This window comes from Nesoenas mayeri (assembly GCF_963082525.1).
Source record: "Nesoenas mayeri genome assembly, chromosome: 4".
In the NCBI taxonomy this organism is placed as follows: Eukaryota; Metazoa; Chordata; class Aves; order Columbiformes; family Columbidae; genus Nesoenas; species Nesoenas mayeri.
In genome coordinates, this window is record NC_137540.1 from 75556163 (window position 1) to 75576506 (window position 20344).

General features: G+C 44.8%; 1 protein-coding gene across 1 annotated transcript in view; it reads left to right on the forward strand.

The window, feature by feature from the left end:
* The window catches only part of ATRN (attractin), a gene marked incomplete at its 5' end in the record, with an annotated part of 175113 nt that overhangs the window by 74131 nt on the left and 80638 nt on the right, over positions 1–20344 (forward strand). Inside the window, 8 exons of the mRNA XM_080343966.1 lie at positions 2111–2195; positions 4542–4762; positions 5842–5963; positions 7316–7454; positions 9534–9715; positions 12653–12869; positions 15965–16150; positions 19241–19474. Of these exons, the coding sequence (XP_080200092.1) occupies positions 2111–2195; positions 4542–4762; positions 5842–5963; positions 7316–7454; positions 9534–9715; positions 12653–12869; positions 15965–16150; positions 19241–19474 (1386 nt within the window). The remainder of the gene's footprint in view (positions 1–2110; positions 2196–4541; positions 4763–5841; positions 5964–7315; positions 7455–9533; positions 9716–12652; positions 12870–15964; positions 16151–19240; positions 19475–20344) is intronic.

The window sequence follows — 20344 nt, forward strand, 5'->3', positions numbered from 1 at the left end:
TCATAGTGATGACTGGAAGACTGGAGAAGAACGCAAGTTAAAACACAGTCAAAAACAAAGGCTTCGAAACCAAGTCTTCTCTTGAACCTTTGCCATTCCAATTTATTTCTCGTTTTATTCACCTCAGCAAATTTTTCTTGTTGTTTTCTCCTCAAATCTCTAAGTAATCAGACCACACGTATTGAGTGTTGCGAGGACATATTACCTTCATTTTTTTGTGCGTGTAGGATGCAAAAAGCCGTCGCTGAGATGGGTGCTGAGATGCTCTGGAGGTTTAGTGAATTAGGTAGATCTGAGGATGCATTAATGCTCCTTGTCCTTTCATCCTCCACATGACCAATTTGGGGCTTTTTCCTCCCAAACCGTCCAGGTAATGCCCAATTTTGGAATGTTTCAGGGTAACAACCAAGAAGACTAAAAACTTCACAGGCAGGTGGTATCAAAATGCAGTTGCTGTAGGTTAAGACACCATTCTTCTACTTACCTCATCGACAGTTCAGTTCTGATGACAAACACAGGAGTCTGGATGTTTTCATGTGTGTTCTAGTTGGACACTGTATTTAATAAAGCCTGTGAATTGTAAGTTTTAGGCTTGGCTTAACTCCTAAGTCAGGAAGGAGAGGGTTCTTTGTAGTGTTAGCATCATTCATTTTTTCCAATACTTGATCTTCAGTTTGAGATGGGAAAGAAGCTTAGAAAGCAAAACATTCCAGGCCTTCTATTAATCTAGGAAAATATATTTCTTGGCCTCACATAACTCACAATTTGCTGGAGAAAAGATGGCAAATTGCTCTGCAGTTTTGCTGAAGTCTCCTGTTAAAAACTGGAACCGCGGCTGCTCATATCAGGAGTGGGGCTGCGCTACGTTGGATTCTTAGAAAATCGAGCAAATGACATTGAAAAATAAACTTCAAAATCACAATTTATCAAAGTATTGAATGTAATCTACTGGGACTTACGTCTTTGTTTTATCAGCGCTCTTGAACTGAAGTTGTTGCTGGAACAGAGGTTGGTGTGTCTTGAAGAACAAAGTATAACAAGGCAGGACACAGACCCCCCTCCCTTGCCCCATAGTGTGAATTGCCACCCAACTATTTTCCAATTAAATTTATTAAAACAATAATAATTAATAACATTAATAAGGTGGGTTTTAATTGCTTTCTCATAGTTCTATACTAGTTTTAGTTTGTGGAATTTAAGTTTTGTTTTCCAGAGGCTCAGTCCATGGCACAACAGTTTTCTCTTGTATTAAAGAATCTGCGAGTGTTTGAGGCCTCTCTAGGTTGATTTTTCTTGCTTAATTGCATAAATTGCACATGAAGTGCCCGTGGGGCCTCAGCCCCAAGGTGATCCCATCAAAGTTCAAGTGATAGGAACTGAACCGACTTGTTCTGCTTTCGTTCCTTTGGTTGCTCAGTGGGTTCCGTGTTTCTCAGGTGGTTTGATTTATTTTCATGCTGCCTAAAGGAAGAAATTACCTGAGAAACTGAGTAAAAAATGAAGCAGAACTTAAATGTTATGCTAATAGAAAAAAAAGAAGATGGAATAATCTCACATTATATTAAAAGAGGAAAAACAACCACAAAGCCTTAAGCTACGATGAGTTTTTAAAACCATGGATATCTACCCTCTAGGAAGATAATTGCAACGGGGGGGAAAAGAAAATAAAAGATAAGTCTCTGTTCTCGGTGATGCTGGTTTGGGGCAAAACTGCAAATAATTCACATATAGATAGATAAAAACTGAACTCGTTACGCAACGAAAAATTCCACTATAAAGGAGAAAAGGCAACTCAAGCCACCGCTCTTGAATTTCAGGTGATTGCCAAAAATCTCACAACCCCTTCAAGACAATACACTGAAATTTACTTTTTATGGTGCAATATTTAGATGATCGAGCCGAACCGTTCCATCCTTCCATCACTTTCTTATTCACGCCATGAAGATTAAGTCTTGCAAAAAAGAGAAAATACAGCACATTGTGAACTCGAGGTTTTGGTGTTGGGTGGAACGTTCTCTCTGTGGTTATTAAACTACTTAGGGATCTTGTAGGAGGAAACGTGCTACTTAACTCATGTCATTAATTAAACGTGATCTTTCCTTAATTGCAGCTTGTGATCGATGGTCTGTTCTCCCCCGCCCGGGTCTCCAGCATGACGTGAACAGGTTTGGACATTCTGCCGTGCTCTATAACAGGTAAAACCATGAACAAGCTGTGGGCTGTTGGCATTTTTATTACTTTAATAAATATACCCGTGTAGATCAGTCACACAGACCAGAGGGTTGAGGATCTGTGGGAAACTTCTCAAAGTTTCAGATTTTTGCTCTTGTGTCTTTGGTGTCACCTGTTTCACAGAATCCCAGAATGTCAGGGGTTGAAGGGCCCTGGAAAGCTCATCCAGTGCAATCCCCCCATGGAGCAGGAACACCCAGATGAGGTTACACAGGAAGGTGTCCAGGCGGGTTGGAATGTCTGCAGAGAAGGAGACTCCACAGCCCGCCCTGGGCAGCCTGGGCCAGGCTCTGCCACCCTCACCCCCAACAAGTTGCTTCTCATATTCAAGTGGAACCTCCTGTGTTCCAGTTTGCACCCATTACCCCTTGTCCTGTCACTGGTTGTCACCAGAAGAGCCTGGCTCCATCCTCCTGACACTCCCCCTTTCCACATTGATCCCCATGAATGAGTCCCCCCTCAGTGTCCTCTTGTCCAGCTCCAGAGCCCCAGCTCCCTCAGCCTTTCCTCACACGGGAGATGCTCCACTCCCTTCAGCATCTTGGTGGCTGCGCTGGACTCTCTGCAGCAGTTCCCTGTCCTGCTGGAACTGAGGGGCCACAGCTGGACACAAGATTCCAGGTGTGGTCTCCCCAGGGCAGAGCAGAGGGGCAGGAGAACCTCTCTGACCTACTGACCATCCCCTTCTAACCCACCCCAGGTCCCATTGGCTTCCTGGCCACAAGGGCCCAGTGCTGGCTCATGGTCACCCTGCTGTCCTCAGGACCCCCAGGTCCCTTTCCCCTACACTGCTCTCAAATAGGTCATTCCCCAACCTATACTGGAACCTATCAGCCTCACTTCTTTACTGAACTAAACTGTCTCAGCTCACTTTCAAAAATTCCATTTTTCATATTTTATTCCTTTTTCTTATTTCTAGTTCTATTTCTTATCTATTTCACAATGTTATGATTTCATTTATTTCATATTTCTTTTTCTTATTTAGCCACGCTGACAACTTTTATCTCCAAATTGTGCTTTTCCCCTCATGATTTCTAAACTTGGCCGCGTTTCAGTTTCCGTAGCTTATCCTATGTGGCTCTTCCTTGCTATTCATATGATGTGCAGTTTTTAGATGAAATCATAGGTGATATTTCTGCTGTTAAGCATTGTATCAGTTTAATATCTGCAGTCTCAGCTTAACATCTGTTATTGTATTTGAGTTCATGGAACCCAGTTTGATAAATGATATTTCTTAAGAGTCTTTCATTCTGGATCCTTTATCCTTTAAGGATACTTCTTGTAAATCAGTAACATTATTGAAAGCTCAATTTAAGCCAGGCAGAGAGCTGTCATTGCCTTGAAAACCAAAGTGTGCTTCTCGGTATTCTTTTTGTCTCTAAAACATCACTCATAACCTATTTATTTCAGTATATGCTGAATACCAGCCATGTGTGTGCTCCCATGAAGAACAATTACACTTGTGCTTGAGTTCTATCCTAAAATAAGCTGAAAATCACATTAAATCCACTTATTATTCAGCTAAAACTTTCATTCTGTTACATTGACTCTTCTACATTGTCTTTTTAAACGTACATCTACGAACATGGGTGCACAGGTTTCCTTGGGTGGCATTTTGGTGTATCTAATGAAATGTGATGTTTTGCCTGAAGCGGTTGTGCTGATAATGAATGTTATTAAAAAGACCATTTCCCAGCCCCCCAAATATTATTTTGTTTTGTGCTTTTGGTTTGATTTTTAGTTGACACAATGACTCTGCTCAGTTTCTAACAGTAGCTGTAGGGAGATGTGACAACACTGAATTGTTTTGTCACGCTTTCCCAACGCCGGTTTCATGGTGTGAATCCATCTCCCCGACTTCTTGCCTCTTCTTGCCGCTGTTCTTTCCAGAAGGACCCCACATTTCTGCAGCTTTTCACCTATGGTCACATCAATTCGGTGTCACCCAGAGTTGTGGCTGAAGGGGAAAGTCGATCCATGACCTCGGGTACAATCACAGAATCATTTTGGTTGGAAAAGACCCTCAAGACCATTGAGTCCAACCATTAACCTACCCCTGACACTATAACCCACATCCCAAAATTTAGGTTCTATCTCAACACCCACGCATTGCGATTCTGAAGCCGTAGAGCTTGACTGACTTTTTCTTTAGCACCTTCCAAGACTAAAAGCTATTTATATGGATTTATACGTGCTGGAACTTCCTCAATCACCTTGCTCACGCCTTAAATCACAGACTCCCAGCAGCGCGTGATCTGGAAACGCCAACGCAAATCTCTATCTTTTTATTATGCTTTTTGTTTTTCTAGCACCATGTATATATTTGGAGGCTTCAACAGCCTCCTCCTGAGCGACATACTCAAGTATACACCTGAGAGATGCGAAGCTTTTGACAACGAAACGTCGTGTTTGCGAGCGGGTCCCGGGCTCAGGTGCGTGTGGGCGTCCCCGCCGTCCCGCTGCGTCCCCTGGGAGATGGCGACGCTGGAGCAGCAGCAAAAAGTCTTTGAAGACTGTCCTCCCAGGCCAGGTATGTGTCGCGTTCTCCCCATTTCCCATTCCAAAAGGCACGTAGGGTTGTTGTCTTTTCCATACTCCGTCTTGTGTTAGTTGTGTGTCGTGATCAGATCAAATTTAAGGTGGGGATGGGGCTGTAATTCTCCTTCCATACATGCCCTGGGAGACCTTCCTCTGACCGAGTGGCTTGGAGATGTTTCCATCTCTCGCTCCTCCTGAAGTTACTTGCTCATTAGATGTTTTTATTTCCTACTTTACTGCTTATTCGTACTTTCCGATCTCACGTAGACATCACCAGTGGGGAATCAGGCCTGGACCATTGCTCTGTAGATGTTTGCTCCAAAAATTGACCTTTTGAGAGCCAGCAATTCAAACCACGGGGCAAGGGAGGGGAGTCTGTGTCCTGTCTTGTTATACTTTGTTCTTCAAGACACACAGCAGGAAAAGTGCTTTAAAAAAAGCTACTTAATTTCTCCTTCTACAGTATTATATGTATAGGGACATATGATAATCCTTAAACAACTTTTCAATGCTTTATCCCGGCGCATTGAATTTATACTAACCTTGATTCTGTAATAGATGGCAGCCTTTAATTATTTAAAAGAAATTGATGTGAAGTGACATTGCTTTGATGGGTTCTCAACGTACAATAAATTTTCACAAAACACAGGCGATAAGCAATTGGAAAGATGAAGGATAAAGTTCAAGCTTTGCATGAAAATGCTACGCGTCATTGAAAGGCAGGAGCAAAATGGGCCGGTGATGGGAGATGTGAAATGTCCTTGGGTATCGTTTGCACGGGCATGGACTGAACATTCACACCCGGTCTTAGTTCATGCGCTTCCATGTCTTGGCGCATTTTCTGGTGGGGTGTTTTATGGCTCCTTGGGCACTAAAGATGATTGATGCTGCAAATGAATGCGATTTTCTATCACTTCAATCGCACGAAAGTATCTGATTTACTAAGTAGTCGATAACGGAAAATCTCCAGGCACTGCTGTTTGGTTATATCTTTTGCTATATATAATCAAGTTCTTAGAGCTCTGTCAGGAAATGCCTGTTTTTGGTCATGCAGGTTTTTTTCTTTAATAGCTGTAGACAATGAAAAATGTGATCAGATTACAGACTGCTATAGCTGTACAGCCAACACAAACAACTGTCAGTGGTGCACTAACCAGTGTATCTCAATGCAGAACAACTGCACGGAGGAACAGGTAAAGACTCTCTTCTACTTTTGTAGTTTAAATTTAGCCTTTAGAATATCTAATGTCCATATGACTCCAACAGTCGCTGTTATGACCCCTGTTGTTTCATTATTTCTGGTGTTTGTGTAACTCTGAGCTGCTAATGTGCTTAAACTTGCTTTTTTTGAGTTGGTCCAAGGGCTTTTTATCACAGAATCCCATAGTGTCAGGGGTTGAAGGGACCTGGAAAGCTCATCCAGTGCAATCCCCCCATGGAGCAGGAACACCCAGATGAGGTTACACAGGAAGGTGTCCAGGCGGGTTGGAATGTCTGCACAGAAGGAGACTCCACAACCCCCTGGGCAGCCTGGGCCAGGCTCTGACACACTCACCCCCAACAAGTTTCTTCTCATATTTAAGTGGAAACTCCTGTGTTCCAATTTAAACCCATTACCCCTTGTCCTATCATTGGTTGTCACTGAGAAGAGCCTGGCTCCATCCTGACACTCACCTTTTCCATACTGATCCCCATGAATGAGTCCCCCCTCAGTGTCCTCTTGTCCAGCTCCAGAGCCCCAGCTCCCTCAGCCTTTCCTCACACGGGAGATGCTCCACTCCCTTCAGCATCTTGGTGGCTGCGCTGGACTCTCTGCAGCAGTTCCCTGTCCTGCTGGAACTGAGGGGCCACAACTGGACACAAGATTCCAGGTGTGGTCTCCCCAGGGCAGAGCAGAGGGGCAGGAGAACCTCTCTGACCTACTGACCAGCCCCTTCTAACCCACCCCAGGTACCATTGGTGATGGCAATTCTCCAGTTAAGTGAAGAGGATGACCAAGGCCAGGGGAAGAGAATAATAGAATCACAGAACAGTTTGGGTTGAAGGGACCTTCCCAGCTCCCCCAGTGCCCCCCCTGCCATGACAGGGACATCTTCACCAGCCCAGGTTGCTCAGAGCCCCGTCCAGCCTGGCCTGGGATGTCTCCAGGGATGGTTCATCCACCACCTCTCTGGCCAACCTGGGCCAGGCTCTCACCACCCTCAGGGACAACAATTCCTTCCTCGTGTCCAGTCTGAATCTCCCTCCTTTAGTTTAAAACCATCACCCCTTGTCCTGTCACAACAGGCCCTGCTCAAAAGTCTGTCCCCATCTTTGTTATCGGCCCTTTTTAAGTACAGTAAGCTCTAGTAAGGAAAATGTGTCAGATGGTGGCCTGAGGGAATATCTTGAACACCCAGAACAGGTCATGTCCAGTGTCACAGCTTTGCAATATATAGTTGGTTCGTAGGTCTGAACTGTACGTTTTAGTGTGGTAATAATTACACCTGCTCTAAACCACCATTAGTTGGATGGGAAAAAGCCTCATCTCTGCTCTTTATTTTAGGTTCCTATTACTACGTATGACAATTGTCCGAAGGATAACCCTGCCTATTACTGTAACAAAAAGACAAGTTGTAAAAGCTGTGCCATGGATCAAAACTGCCAGTGGGAACCTCGGAATCAGGAGTGCATCGCTTTGCCAGGTCAGTATTGGTTGTATTTGTGTAAGAAAAAACCCTAATTCACTCAGTCCAAAAATTGTACCAAATTCACCCAGTCCAAAAATCAAAAAATTGCCCTATTTTCAGATGTTATCTTATTTTCCATGATCTTTTAGTGCAAAGCTGGAGTAAATAACATTGTTTAATCACACCAGCTTTGACATGTAACTTTATTTCTAGTAAGTTCAGGAGGTCTGATGGAATATTTTTCAGCCCCAATTGTCTGAAGAGGAGTGTGATCATTTGTATAATTATTAGGCTGTATATCATCTCTCTCTTTTCATTCGATAGAAGCAGTGCTGTTGATATAATAGGCTTCTGCAAGATATTAGATTTAATAATGCATGCTATTTAATTTTAGAAACTAGAATTGTGCAAAGGCGTAATGGCACATGCTGGACGAATTAGGCAAATAACACTGAAGTGTATAAGGAAAATTCTCTTATTAGAGTGTTTCCAGTGGGAGCTCATAGGAGTTGATTGTTAGTCCCCCTGTAGTAATGTGTTGTTTCTTTTTTTCCCAGTGCTTGGGACAGAAATTATAGCATCTTGATTGACATTTGCAGTTAATAAAATAGAGAGGAAGGGAAGAAAACAGAGACAGAAGCTTTAACTTGGCTTGGAAAACCTTCCCCTAGTTGCTCTGATACGTCTGGATTGTCTGGGTCTGGTGTTCACTAGACGGGAAGAGGGAAAAAGTCTTCAGAGAAGAAGCACACGAGCAACTAAAACGTCTTTTAATGCGGCAGCTAAAGAGTTTGGTCTATTTAGTTTGGTGTAGAGAAGAATGGGGTGAATTGATCATACATGTAAAAAACCCATCTGAAAAAACTCGAGAGCCCCTCAATCTGTTGGATGAAATCTAAACCAAGATGCTGGAGCTTGGGATTGGCTCTACAGAACTTCACGCTGAACATGTCCATTGGGTTTTTTTGTAAGGCTGGTTATGAGTGGGGAGATAATTTCAATGAAGTAGGAGGAGATTTTCAGTGGTGGGCACGGCTGTGATGAAAGGAAACGGAGATTAAGCCTGGAAATTGGGTGCTGTGAACAAGATTAGCGCAGCAACCCTCTGCTGTTGAAGATATCCCAACAACCACAACTGTGTAAGCGGCTTTGAGCCATCAGCAAAACACACAGAATCACAGAATGTCAGGGGTTGAAGGGCCCTGGAAAGCTCATCCAGTGCAATCCCCCCATGGAGCAGGAACACCCAGATGAGGTTACACAGGAAGGTGTCCAGGCGGGTTGGAATGTCTGCACAGAAGGAGACTCCACAACCCCCCTGGGCAGCCTGGGCCAGGCTCTGACACCCTCACCAGGAACAAGTTTCTTCTCATACTCAAGTGGAACCTCTTGTGTTCCAGTTTGCACCCATTGCCCCTTGTCCTACCATTGGTTGTCACCGAGAAGAGCCTGGCTCCATCCTCCTGACTCATCCTCCACTCATTTGCTTTCTTTTACTCTTTCTTCTACAATGATTTAATCTATGACATTGTAAGAAGTGCTTTGACTACCTGCTGCAGGTAACTAAAGGGTAACGTCACGCTTCATCTCCCCTAATCAGCTTTCTTTCTCCTCCAGTATTTTTATAGATAGAGACTTCTGAGCATGTCAATAAGTCATGCTGGTTTGCGATGAGGCGGTAGGATTTATTTTGGTGGAAGAGCTCTTGCACTACTTGGAATATTGTGAAGGTCACTTGCATCTACAAGTACCTGAAAGGAGGTTGGGGCATGGAGGGAGTTGGTCTCTTCTCCCAGGTAGCAAGTGATAGGACAAGAGGAAACGGCCTCAAGCTTCACCAGGGGAGGTTGAGGTTGGATGTGGGAACAATTTCTTCCCCAAAGGGCTGTGGGGCATTGGAACAGGCTGCCCAGGGCAGTGGTAGAATCACTGTCCATGGAGGGGTTTAAAAGGCATTTAGATGAGGTTATTAGGAACATGGTTTAGTGACAGTGTTAGGTTAGTGTTTGGGCTCGATGATCTTGAGGGTCTCTTCCTACCAAAATGATCCTGCGATTCTACGATCTCTGATTTAAATGTCTTTTCCCTCCCCAGAAAACATTTGCGGGACGAACTGGCACTTGGTTGGCAACTCCTGCTTGAAAATCACCAACGCGAAGGAGAACTATGACCATGCCAAGCTCTCCTGCAGGTCCAACGGGGCTTTGCTGGCTTCCCTCACGACCCAGAAGAAGGTAGAATTTGTTCTCAAGGAGCTGCAGAAGATGCAGTCTGCGGTGAGCGCTTCGCTTTTATATCCCCCGAGTAATTAAACCCTGACTGTGGAAAAGTCCTTGCTGTGCTATTGTAGGCTCGGTACGGCATAGACATGCCTCTTAACTGAAAAAGGCTGCTTTTTCTTTTGAAATTCAACATACCCTATGGGTGCTTTTGAAGCGCAATTGTAGAGAATGTAAATGGGAAAGATAAATACAAACATACATGGTGCCTCAAAGGTATCGCTTTCTGTAATGAAATCGCACATGCGTTTCTCTTGTGGGGGACGTGAGTGCAGCAGGAGTCCTCTTGTGACTTGTACACAATATTTTATAAATAGGGGTCCCTTTGGGGTGCCGGAGGTGTTTAATGTAAAGCATTTAAAGTTATTCATTCCTCTCAGAATAGCAGCTGGTTAAAACATCGACTTCTTACTCCATAGAGCCGCTTGGCTTATTTGGAGTTATTTATGTTTGATTTAGTGGCAGGTGCTTTTCTATCGGAGACGACGAGGAGTGAATTGGAATCTGTCCCTCTTCATGCATCAATAAAATAAATGTATTTGTTTTTTCCAGTCCCTGGAGGTTTTCAGGGCCAGTTTGTGTAGGTGGAGCTGAAGCCCTAACAAAGAACGATGCTGCGAAGATACTGTGGTTTGATGGCCTGATGGTTTGATTGACCCCTCTTGGGTCCAAGAGGCCACTTTGGGCAGGTTTTATATAGGAGAAAATGAGACTGCAGGCAATAGGATTGCTCCTTTGCACAGGAGAACGTTATTCAATACTAAATATTCCCTTGCTTAAACAAGAGCATTCCCTGCTTTGAGTCGCTTTGTAAAATTTAAGCATCATTTCAATAATTACAGGGTTTTAGAGGGGAGACAATTAAGCTAAGAAAAGGTGTCATTCAGGCGAGGTTCTTTGTTAAGTCTTTTGTAAAGAGGGGAAGGCAAGCCTGGGATATTGTAAAAGTACATGTTTCAAACAGCTCCAGGTGTTTCTGGGTGTCCAAGTGGTTAAGTAGAACATAAATTCCTAAAGACACGTGGCAACCACAAAATCATAGAATCATTTTGGTTATACGAGACCCTCAAGATGGTCCCTTGAACCCTTACACCGAGTGGGAAAAAACTGATCATTCCCAGGCTTATTTTCATCTATGGTATCGTTTTAAAAGTGAGCCTTAGAAACCTAAAGAGACTCTTAGCCCTTTTTAGCAGATATTAGTAGTGAGTGCCTGTAATGTGGGGAAAACACCTTTGCTAACGCCCAGCCTGTGTCTGCTACTTGAACTTTTGCCACTCTGTGATACGCTGCAGCTGTGCTGGAGGAGCCTGTACTTTGCAGTTACTCATTTATTTTTTAAGTAAGTAGTGTATAGATGTTTTGTAATAAGAAGAAAATCTGTTGGTGTTGGCACATAGCGCTGTGTAACCCTGTTGCTGTTAGAGGTCGCAGCTCTGAGGTTTAGGAGTGTGGCAAATCCATTTAAAGGAGGTGATGGTTATATATATAGCAGGAAGGGAAGATGTATGGCGTCAAGCTTTGGAGAAAATATCTTAACTGTAAAATAACATATTGTACCAATTGGCTGATTCCCAATGGGATGAAGTTCAACAAGGCCAAGTGGCGGGTCCTGCGCTTTGGCCACAACAACCCCCTGCAGCTCCAGGCTGGGCACAGAGTGGCTGGAGAGCAGTCGGGCAGAAAGGGACCTGGGGGTGCTAATGGACAGAAGCTCAACATGAGCCAACAGTGTGCCCAGGTGGCCAAGAAGGCCAATGGTGTCCTGTCCTGGATCCAAACCAGCGTGGTCAGCAGGACAAGGGCAGTGATCCTTCCCCTGTGCTCTGCATTGAGGAGGCCACACCTGGAGTGTTGTGTTCAGTTCTGGGCCCCTCAGCTCAGGAAAGAGATTGAAGTGCTGGAGCGGGTCCAGAGAAGAGCAACAAGACTGGGGAAGGGACTTGAACACAAGCCCTATGGGGAGAGGCTGAGGGAGCTGGGCTTGTTTAGTCTGGAGAAGAGGAGGCTCAGAGCTGAGCTCAGCAGTCTCTAGAACTACCTGAAGGGCAGTTCTAGCCAGGTGGGGATTGGGCTCTTCTCCCAGGCATCAGCAATAGGACAAGGGGCCATGGGCTTCAACTCTACCAGGGGAAACTGAGGCTGGAGATGAGAAAGCAATTCTGTGCAGAGAGAGTGGTCAGGCATTGGAACGGCTGCCCAGGGAGGTGCTGGACTCACCGGCCCTGGAGATTTTGAAACTGAGATTGGCCATGGCACTTAGTGCGGTGATCTAGTCAATGGGCTGGAGTTGGACCAAGGGTTGGACTGGATGATCTCTGAGGTCTTTTCCAACCCAGCTAATTCTGTGTGATTCTGTGTGATACCATTTAAGTACCTCTCCTCAAAATAAAAGTGTGCCAAAAAATAAATTGCCAGTAGAAACACTTGTGTTGTGGGTTCTTCATATTGAGGATTTTATTGCCAGCAACGCTCGTTTAGATGTGACCTGCCCTGTCTCTCCACCTCTCCATACATACACGCTGTTAAACAGCAGAGGTTTCTAGCCAGGCTCTAGGTTGATTGTATCATTTAAATTCTATTCTATATTCTAGTTTTCCAGAGTACTTTTTCCTCGTGTCTAGGCATGTATAGGAGTCACAAAAATCTAAAGAACAACTTAATTTTGTAGTCAGCCAGTGTGAATGCTTGATTTGTTCTCCTAGTTTAGGTCACTAGAAATGCGGTTTGAAAGAAAAATGATAGATAATTGGTATTTCCTGAAGGATTTCTCTGTTTCTGATAGCACTGAGAAACAAATGTTCCCCTTATTACATTTTTGCAACACCTAACCTGGAAAAGTTGTTACGAGTGCTATGTGGCGACGTGTATTTTCTCTTAATACTTCCGGTAACCAAACTAAATGTTAAACCTACCATTTTCCTTTATTTCTAGCCCAAAACTTTGACCCCGTGGGTTGGACTGAGGAAAATCAACGTGTCGTATTGGTGCTGGGAAGACATGTCCCCCTTCACCAACACCCTGCTGCAGTGGCTCCCCGACGAACCCAGCGACGCCGGGTTTTGCGGCTATTTAGCCGAACCTTCCCAACAGGGACTGAAGGCAGCGACCTGCATCAACGAGGTGAACGGCAGCATCTGCGAGAGGCCAGGTGACGATATCAACAACTTCTGGGGCTCGAGAGGGGTGTGTTGGCTGAAAAGTATTGAATTATCCCAGGGAGTGGAGAGGAGCCCCTTCATCACATTTAAAAGTAGCCACGTCATGATTTTGCCCAAGAAAAACGGTCCTGAAAAAGCATCACCTGCAGTTATTTCACACAGGGACTGGAGATGAAATTTAACAAGGGAAAGTGTAGAGTCCTGCATCTGGGCAGGAACAACCCCAGGTTCCAGTATAGGTTGGGAAATTACATATTAGAGAGCAGTGTAGGGGAAAGGGACCTGGGGGTCCTGGTGGACAACAGGGTGACCATGAGCCAGCACTGGGCCCTTGTGGCCAGGAAGCCAATGGTACCTGGGGTGGGTTAGAAGGGGTTGGTCAGTAGGTCAGAAAGGTTCTCCTGCCCCTCTGCTCTGCCCTGGGGAGACCACACCTGGAATCTTGTGTCCAGTTGTGGCCCCTCAGTTCCAGCAGGACAGGGAACTGCTGGAGAGGGTCCAGTGTAGGGCAACAAAGATGATTAAGGGAGTGGAGCATCTCCCTTATGAGGAAAGGCTGAGGGAGCTGGGACTCTTTAGTTTGGAGAAGAGGAGACTGAGGGGTGACCTTATTAATGTTTATAAATATATAAAAGGTGAGTGCCATGAGGGTGGAGCCAGGCTCTTCTCGGTGGCAAACAATGATAGGACAAGGGGTAATGGGATCAAGCTGGAACACAAGAGGTTCCACTTAAATTTGAGAAGAAACTTCTTATCAGTGAAGGTACCAGAGCCTGGCCCAGGCTGCCCAGGGGGGTTGTGGAGTCTCCTTCTCTGGAGACATTCAAAACCCACCTGGACATGTTCCTGTGCGACCTCACCTGGGCGTTCCTGCTCCAGCAGGGGGATTGGACTGGATGATCTTTTGAGGTCCCTTCCAATCCCAAACATACTGTGATACTGTGATTTTAAAAATAGCTTCACATTGATGCTGTTAAGTGTAAAATGCTTGAAGTGCATTATAGTTTAATTATTTTTTCTCTAAGTTGCATACCTGAATGTGACAGTTAGGTTAATTATGGTATGGAGCAATCCCCTAATTAAAACAAAAACATAAAATAATAAAAGCTGCTTTCCAATTGAACTCCCATTTCTCCCCTCCTCTGCTCCATAGCCAGAGGAGGATTTTATCAAAGCCTGAATGAAACTAATTGGGCAAGACGCTTTGGACATATGATAACTTCCAAAAAGAAGCTATTTGCTTTTGGGAAAACTCTTGTAGCTTTGTTGGAACTGCATCTCTTTTAAAACGGCTCTTTCTGTTAACTCTTCATTATAATTGATTATTTCTGAATGCCAATTGGGAAGTTTTCAGAAAGTTGTCTGGTTACATAACATTTCAATGTAAGCCACACCACTTTAAATCAATCTTTGTGCAAGTGCAGGATGCAGATCATGAATGTGGAACCTAAACTCAAAATTGTGTATATTTTAACTTACTGCACTTGGAATTGGTTTAAGGTTTAACTTGTTTTATTTAATAGTCTGAGAACAGTCACTTGAAACAGATGATAAAGCATTGGCTCACACCCCAAACTCCTGAGTTAGTTCTGCTTTCAATACTCATTTTATGTGTGAAACTGATCAAATAACTTAAAACACGTCGTGATGTGCTCACACAAAATAAGGGTTTTTTCGCAACACTTGGTTTGGGGGAATAGGATCATAGAATCGTTTGGGTTGGAAAAGGGCCTGAAGAGCATTGAGTCCAACCATAACCCACCCCTGGCACTACCCAGTGTCCTGAGAACCTCATGTCCGTCTGTCCAGCCCTCCAGGGATGGTGACTCCAGCACTGCCCTGGGCAGCCTGTTCCAATGCCCCACAGCCCTTTGGGGAATAAATTGGTCCCCAGATCCAACCTCAACCTCCCCTGGCGCAACTTGAGGCCGTTTCCTCTGCTCCTGGCGCTTGTTCCTGGGGAGCAGAGCCCGACCCCCCCTGGCTCCAAGCTCCTTTCAGGCAGTTCAGAGATCAGAAGGTCTCCCCTCAGCTCCTGTTCTCCAGCGGAACCCCCCTTGTCCCTCAGCCGCTCCCATCACACTTGTGCTCCAGCCCCTCACCAGCTCCGTTCCCTTCTCTCAACTCGCTCCAGCACCTCAAGGCCTTTCTTGGCGTGAGGGGCCCAAAATTGTCCCCAGGATTCGAGGTTTGGCCTCCCCAGGTCCCAGCACAGGGACGGTCACTGCCCTGGGCCTGCTGGCCACACCAGTGCTGGTACTAGCCAGAATAACTGAGGAACACATCAACAGACCTGCAGAGAGATAAAAACCACTTTCAACACTGCACCACAATTCAACTTGGTGAGACCGAGCTTGTTTTCAGGGCTTTTTGTCACAGAATCTCAGAATGTCAGGGGTCGGAAAGGACCTAGAAAGCTCATCCAGTGCAATTCCCCCATGGAGCAGGAACACCCAGATGAGGTTACACAGGAAGGTGTCCAGGCGGGTTGGAATGTCTGCACAGAAGGAGACTCCACAACCCCCTGGGCAGCCTGGGCCAGGCTCTGACACCCTCACCACCAACAAATTTCTTCTCATATCTAAGTGGAACCTCCTGTGTTCCAGTTTGAACCCATTGCCCCTTGTCCTATCATTGGTTGTCACTGACAAGAGCCTGACTCCATCCTCCTGACACTCCCCCTTTCCACATTGATCCCCAGCAATGAGTCCCCCCTCAGTGTCCTCTTGTCCAGCTCCAGAGCCCCAGCTCCCTCAGCCTTTCCTCACACGGGAGATGCTCCACTCCCTGCAGCATCTTGGTGGCTGCGCTGGACTCTCTGCAGCAGTTCCCTGTCCTGCTGGAACTGAGGGGCCACAGCTGGACACAAGATTCCAGGTGTGGTCTCCCCAGGGCAGAGCAGAGGGGCAGGAGAACCTCTCTGACCTACTGACCACCCCCTTCTAACCCACCCCAGGTCCCATTGGCTTCCTGGCCACAAGGGCCCAGTGCTGGCTCATGGTCATGTCCACTTCTGTTTTTCCGTCTCGGGACTCGTTACCTGTATATTTGTGTAGAAAACTGAGTTTTCTCCTCCCTCCCGCAGCCAACCACAGCGCCAAGCAGTGCCGGACGCCCTGTGCCCTGCGGACGCTGTGCGGGGAGTGCACGAGCGGCAGCTCCGAGTGCATGTGGTGCAGCAACATGAAGCAGTGCGTGGACTCCAACGCCTACGTGGCCTCCTTCCCCTACGGGCAGTGCATGGAGTGGTACACCATGAGCAGCTGTCCGCGTGAGTAATCCGTCTGTGGAGTCTTGTGTTTGTCGGTAAAAGTCATCAAATTCTGTGCATGGGTTATTCTGAAAATCCCCTGTGCGAAGGTAACAAGGACCTGGAGCTTCGTGTCTGCGTTTCTGTCCTGCACGGTGGTCTCCGTTATGTAAAGTGTTAAACAGAATTAGGTTTTGGTTATTATTAAACTAAATGGCAGATGGTCATGGCTTTCAAGTGAGATGATGGAATCTCCACTTTTTTTTCAGATGGAGAGGTACTTGTTTCATTATTCATCATTCCTACACTTCAAATTAATTGTTCCGTAATTTCATGTGATTAACTTATTTTTCCTCTCCTTTCTGTATCTCTTTTATTCTTATATGGAGCCATGTAATTTAACATTACGTTATCAAATCCAAATTAGGGTTTACATGAGTGTTTTATTCTCAAGTATCGTCTACATATATCCCACAGCAGCCATTGATAACTTTAAAAATCATGGAAGGGACCCACAAGGATCGAGTCCAACTCCTGTCCCTGCACAGGACAACCCCAAAATTCACACCATATGTCTGAGGACGTTTTCTAGTCCATTATTTTTGTCCTTTATTTTCATTTGCGAGCCGCAAAAGTTTTCTGGTGCTTTGGACTATTGTTTTCAAACTGGGGTGAAATAGTCCAGGAATTTAAGAGGTGATCAAACAGTTCTAGCAATTCTTTTGTTCACGCTGGATTCTTTAGGAGCTGAGTTGTGGGCAGGGCGGTCAGGACAGTTGGGCAGTTTGAGTCGCTGCAGTTGCTCCAGGAACTGTTGGAAGCTGATGAGAATCATTGTTGCAAAGTAAGAGATGGGGAAATTAATTTCAAGGGAGCTGTCAAATGTGAGGGTGTGAACTTCCCGTTGTCAAGGTTTAAGGCAAGACAGCAATAAACCGTGGCAGACGCTCCCTGTTATCCCCTTTACCTCCTGCCACCCCTTTCCTTTAGATCGGAAAGATGATTGGAAAGATAAGAGGAGAGGAAGAGAGACTTAGACTTCAAGTTGGAGAGTTTCAAAGGGTTTTACTAATGCTACTAATAAATAGAGAAGATATATAGAAAATATACAAAGCCAATGTCAAGTGCTGGGTGCGGAGCTGCGTCCCTCAGCAGCAGAGCTGGGGCTGCGGGGCTGGCGGCTCCAGCAGCTGCAGCTCAGGCCCCGGCAGTCACGGGCGGGACTGCACAGCAAAGCGGGACCTGGGTGCGGGATGCAGGGCCTGAGGGCTGTGGGTCACAGACAGACAGACAGACAGACAGGGGCCTCTCCAGATGCCGTCCATGGGCGAAGAGAGTGACCCTGTGATCACCCTCTTATATAGGGGTATGATGATGATGGGATGGAACACTTCCACTGGTCAGCTCTAGTCACCTGTTCCATCCACCCCTCCTCAAACACGCCCCCTCACAACGGAACGGGGGAAAACTTACCAGTCTTTCTTGGCTACCATAGTAATAAATCTAAACACAAGCTTCTTCAGCATCCCCTTGGTCTCTTATCAGCACCGAGTGCAGCATCCGAGGATAAATATGCAGGTTAAAACTCAGAGGTACAGGCACCTAGAAGGACTGAGCTGAAAGAAAAATCGCTAAAAAGAACAGGTCTTGTTTTTAACAGAAACAGGACACCCGTATTTCCAGAAGTCAAAAGGTGGAGGAAGCACCAGGCAGGAGATGAGGAAGCTGAAATAATGGAAAACAAGATTTTTTCTGCTACTTGTGCGTTTTTTTCAAGGCAGATGTTGTCAATTTAAACATCGACATAGACAGACTGCTTATCTTAGAATGGCAAGAATCTACAATATATTTTTAAAGGTGCTATTAGGAAAGGAATAGAAATATTTTCCTATGTATGAAGAGTTCGGTGCATTTGAAATACAATCATGTTTGAGAAAGGAACAGTTAAATGGTGGTGATGATTTCTCCCTGATTTAGTTGATTTTTGGGCTCGAGGGATCCGCATGTGGTGCCCTGAGCATCCCAAGATGACAAATTCTCTTCTGTATTTGTATTCTGCGCTTTTTGGCTCAGATAAAGACTTGAAATAGTTGCGTGTGATGTTAAAACGTGTGGTAAGAAGAGACTCGAAGGAAGTAAAGCAGCAGCTTTTTAGCCTTTGCTCCCAGATGGCTCATTTTACAATTTGATCCATTGTAAATCAATGGGAGATCTTTTGTAGTTGGGACCATTAACCTCTGGCTTTAGTGGGTTGTGTTTAATGGTTAGAAAAACGTGTATCATGTTAATATTGTGTTAATAATTACCTTAGGTTCTACAATAAATATACCGATAGGAATGAATTTATATGTGTGTTACTGGGAATATCAGAATAAATATTCACAGATTGGTTGGGATAAATACTTAATGTCACAAAAGATACAAGGATTTCAGTGTTATCAGCTGCTTTGGGACAGTGGGGTTGCTATAATTTTGTTTTGTTTGTGAGTGTATGGTGTTTATTTTGACTTTTTTCATTTTTGCTAGTTTTGTGTATTTGAATTTTAAATTTAATGTTAAATTTAATGTCAAATTTAATTTTCCCTTTTTAATGTAATGTTAAATTTAATCTTCAATTTTTAATTTGATGTGAAATTTAATTTTTAATTTAACGTGAAATTTAATTTTCAGTTTTGAATTGAACGCAAAATTTGATTTTCAATTTTTAATTTAATGCAACAATTCATTTTCAATTTTTAATTTAATGCAACAATTAATTTTCAATTTTTAATTTAATGCAACAATTAATTTTCAATTTTTAATTTAATGCAACAATTAAATTTAACATTAAATTTGATATTAACATTAAATTTAAATACTGTATTCAATTCAAAATTGAAAATTAAAGTTAATTTCAAATTTAATGTTAATTTCAAATTCAGTATTAAATTTAGTGTTCATTTCAAGTTCAATATTAAATTTAATGTCAGTTTCAAGTTCAGTGTTAAATGGGTTTTCAAGTTAATTTCAAATTCAGTGTTAAATGAATTTTCAAATTAATTTCAAGTTCAGTGTTAAATGGATTTTCAAATTTAAATTTAGTTTGATTTCTTTCTTTCTTTCTTTCTATAGCCGAAAACTGTTCAGGCTACTGCACTTGCGCCCACTGCTTGGACCAGCCCGGCTGCGGCTGGTGCACCGACCCCAGCAACACCGGCAAGGGCAGGTGCATCGAAGGCTTGTACCGAGGGCCGGTCAAGATGCCGACGCCGTCCACAACAGGGAAACAGGGACTGGAGCCCGTCCTCAACGTCAGCATGTGTCCTGCGGAGAGCAGCTACAACTGGTCCTTCATTCAGTGTCCAGGTAAATGAGCAACGTGGAATTGTGGGAACATTTCAACCATAGCGACAGTTCAATGCAAAGGGAGAGAGTTTCACAGAATTACAGAATCACAGGATGTCAGGGGTTGGAAGGGACTTGGAAAGCTCATCCAGTGCAATCCCCCCATGGAGCAGGAACACCCAGATGAGGTTACACAGGAAGGTGTCCAGGCGGGTTGGAATGTCTGCAGAGAAGGAGACTCCACAACCTCCCTGGGCAGCCTGGGCCAGACTCTGGCATCCTCACCGGGAAGAACTTTCTACTCATATTTAAGTGGAACCTTTTGTGTTCCAATTTGAACCCATTACCCCTTGTCGTGTCACTGGTTGTCACCGAGAAGAGCCTGGCTCCATCCTCCTGACACTCCCCCTTTCCATATTGATCCCCATGAATGAGTACCTCCTCGTTCTCCTCTTGTCCAGCTCCAGAATCACGGAATGGACTGGGTTGGAAAAGCCCTCAGAGATCATCTAGTCCAACCCTCGGTCCAACTCCAGCCCATTGACTAGATCATGGCACTAAGTGCCATGGTCAATCTCAGTTTCAAAACCTCCAGGGCCGGTGAGTCCAGCACCTCCCTGGGCAGCCATTCCAGTGCCTGACCACTCTCTGCACAGAATTGCTTTCTAATCTCCAGCCTCAATTTCCCCTGGTAGAGTTGAAGCCCATGGCCCCTTGTCCTATTGCTGATGCCTGGAAGAAGAGACCAATCCCCACCTGGCTAGAACTGCCCTTCAGGTAGTTCTAGAGAGTGCTGAGCTCAGCTCTGAGCCTCCTCTTCTCCAGACTAAACAAGCCCAGCTCCCTCAGCCTCTCCCCATAGGGCTTGTGCTCAAGTCCCTTCCCCAGTCT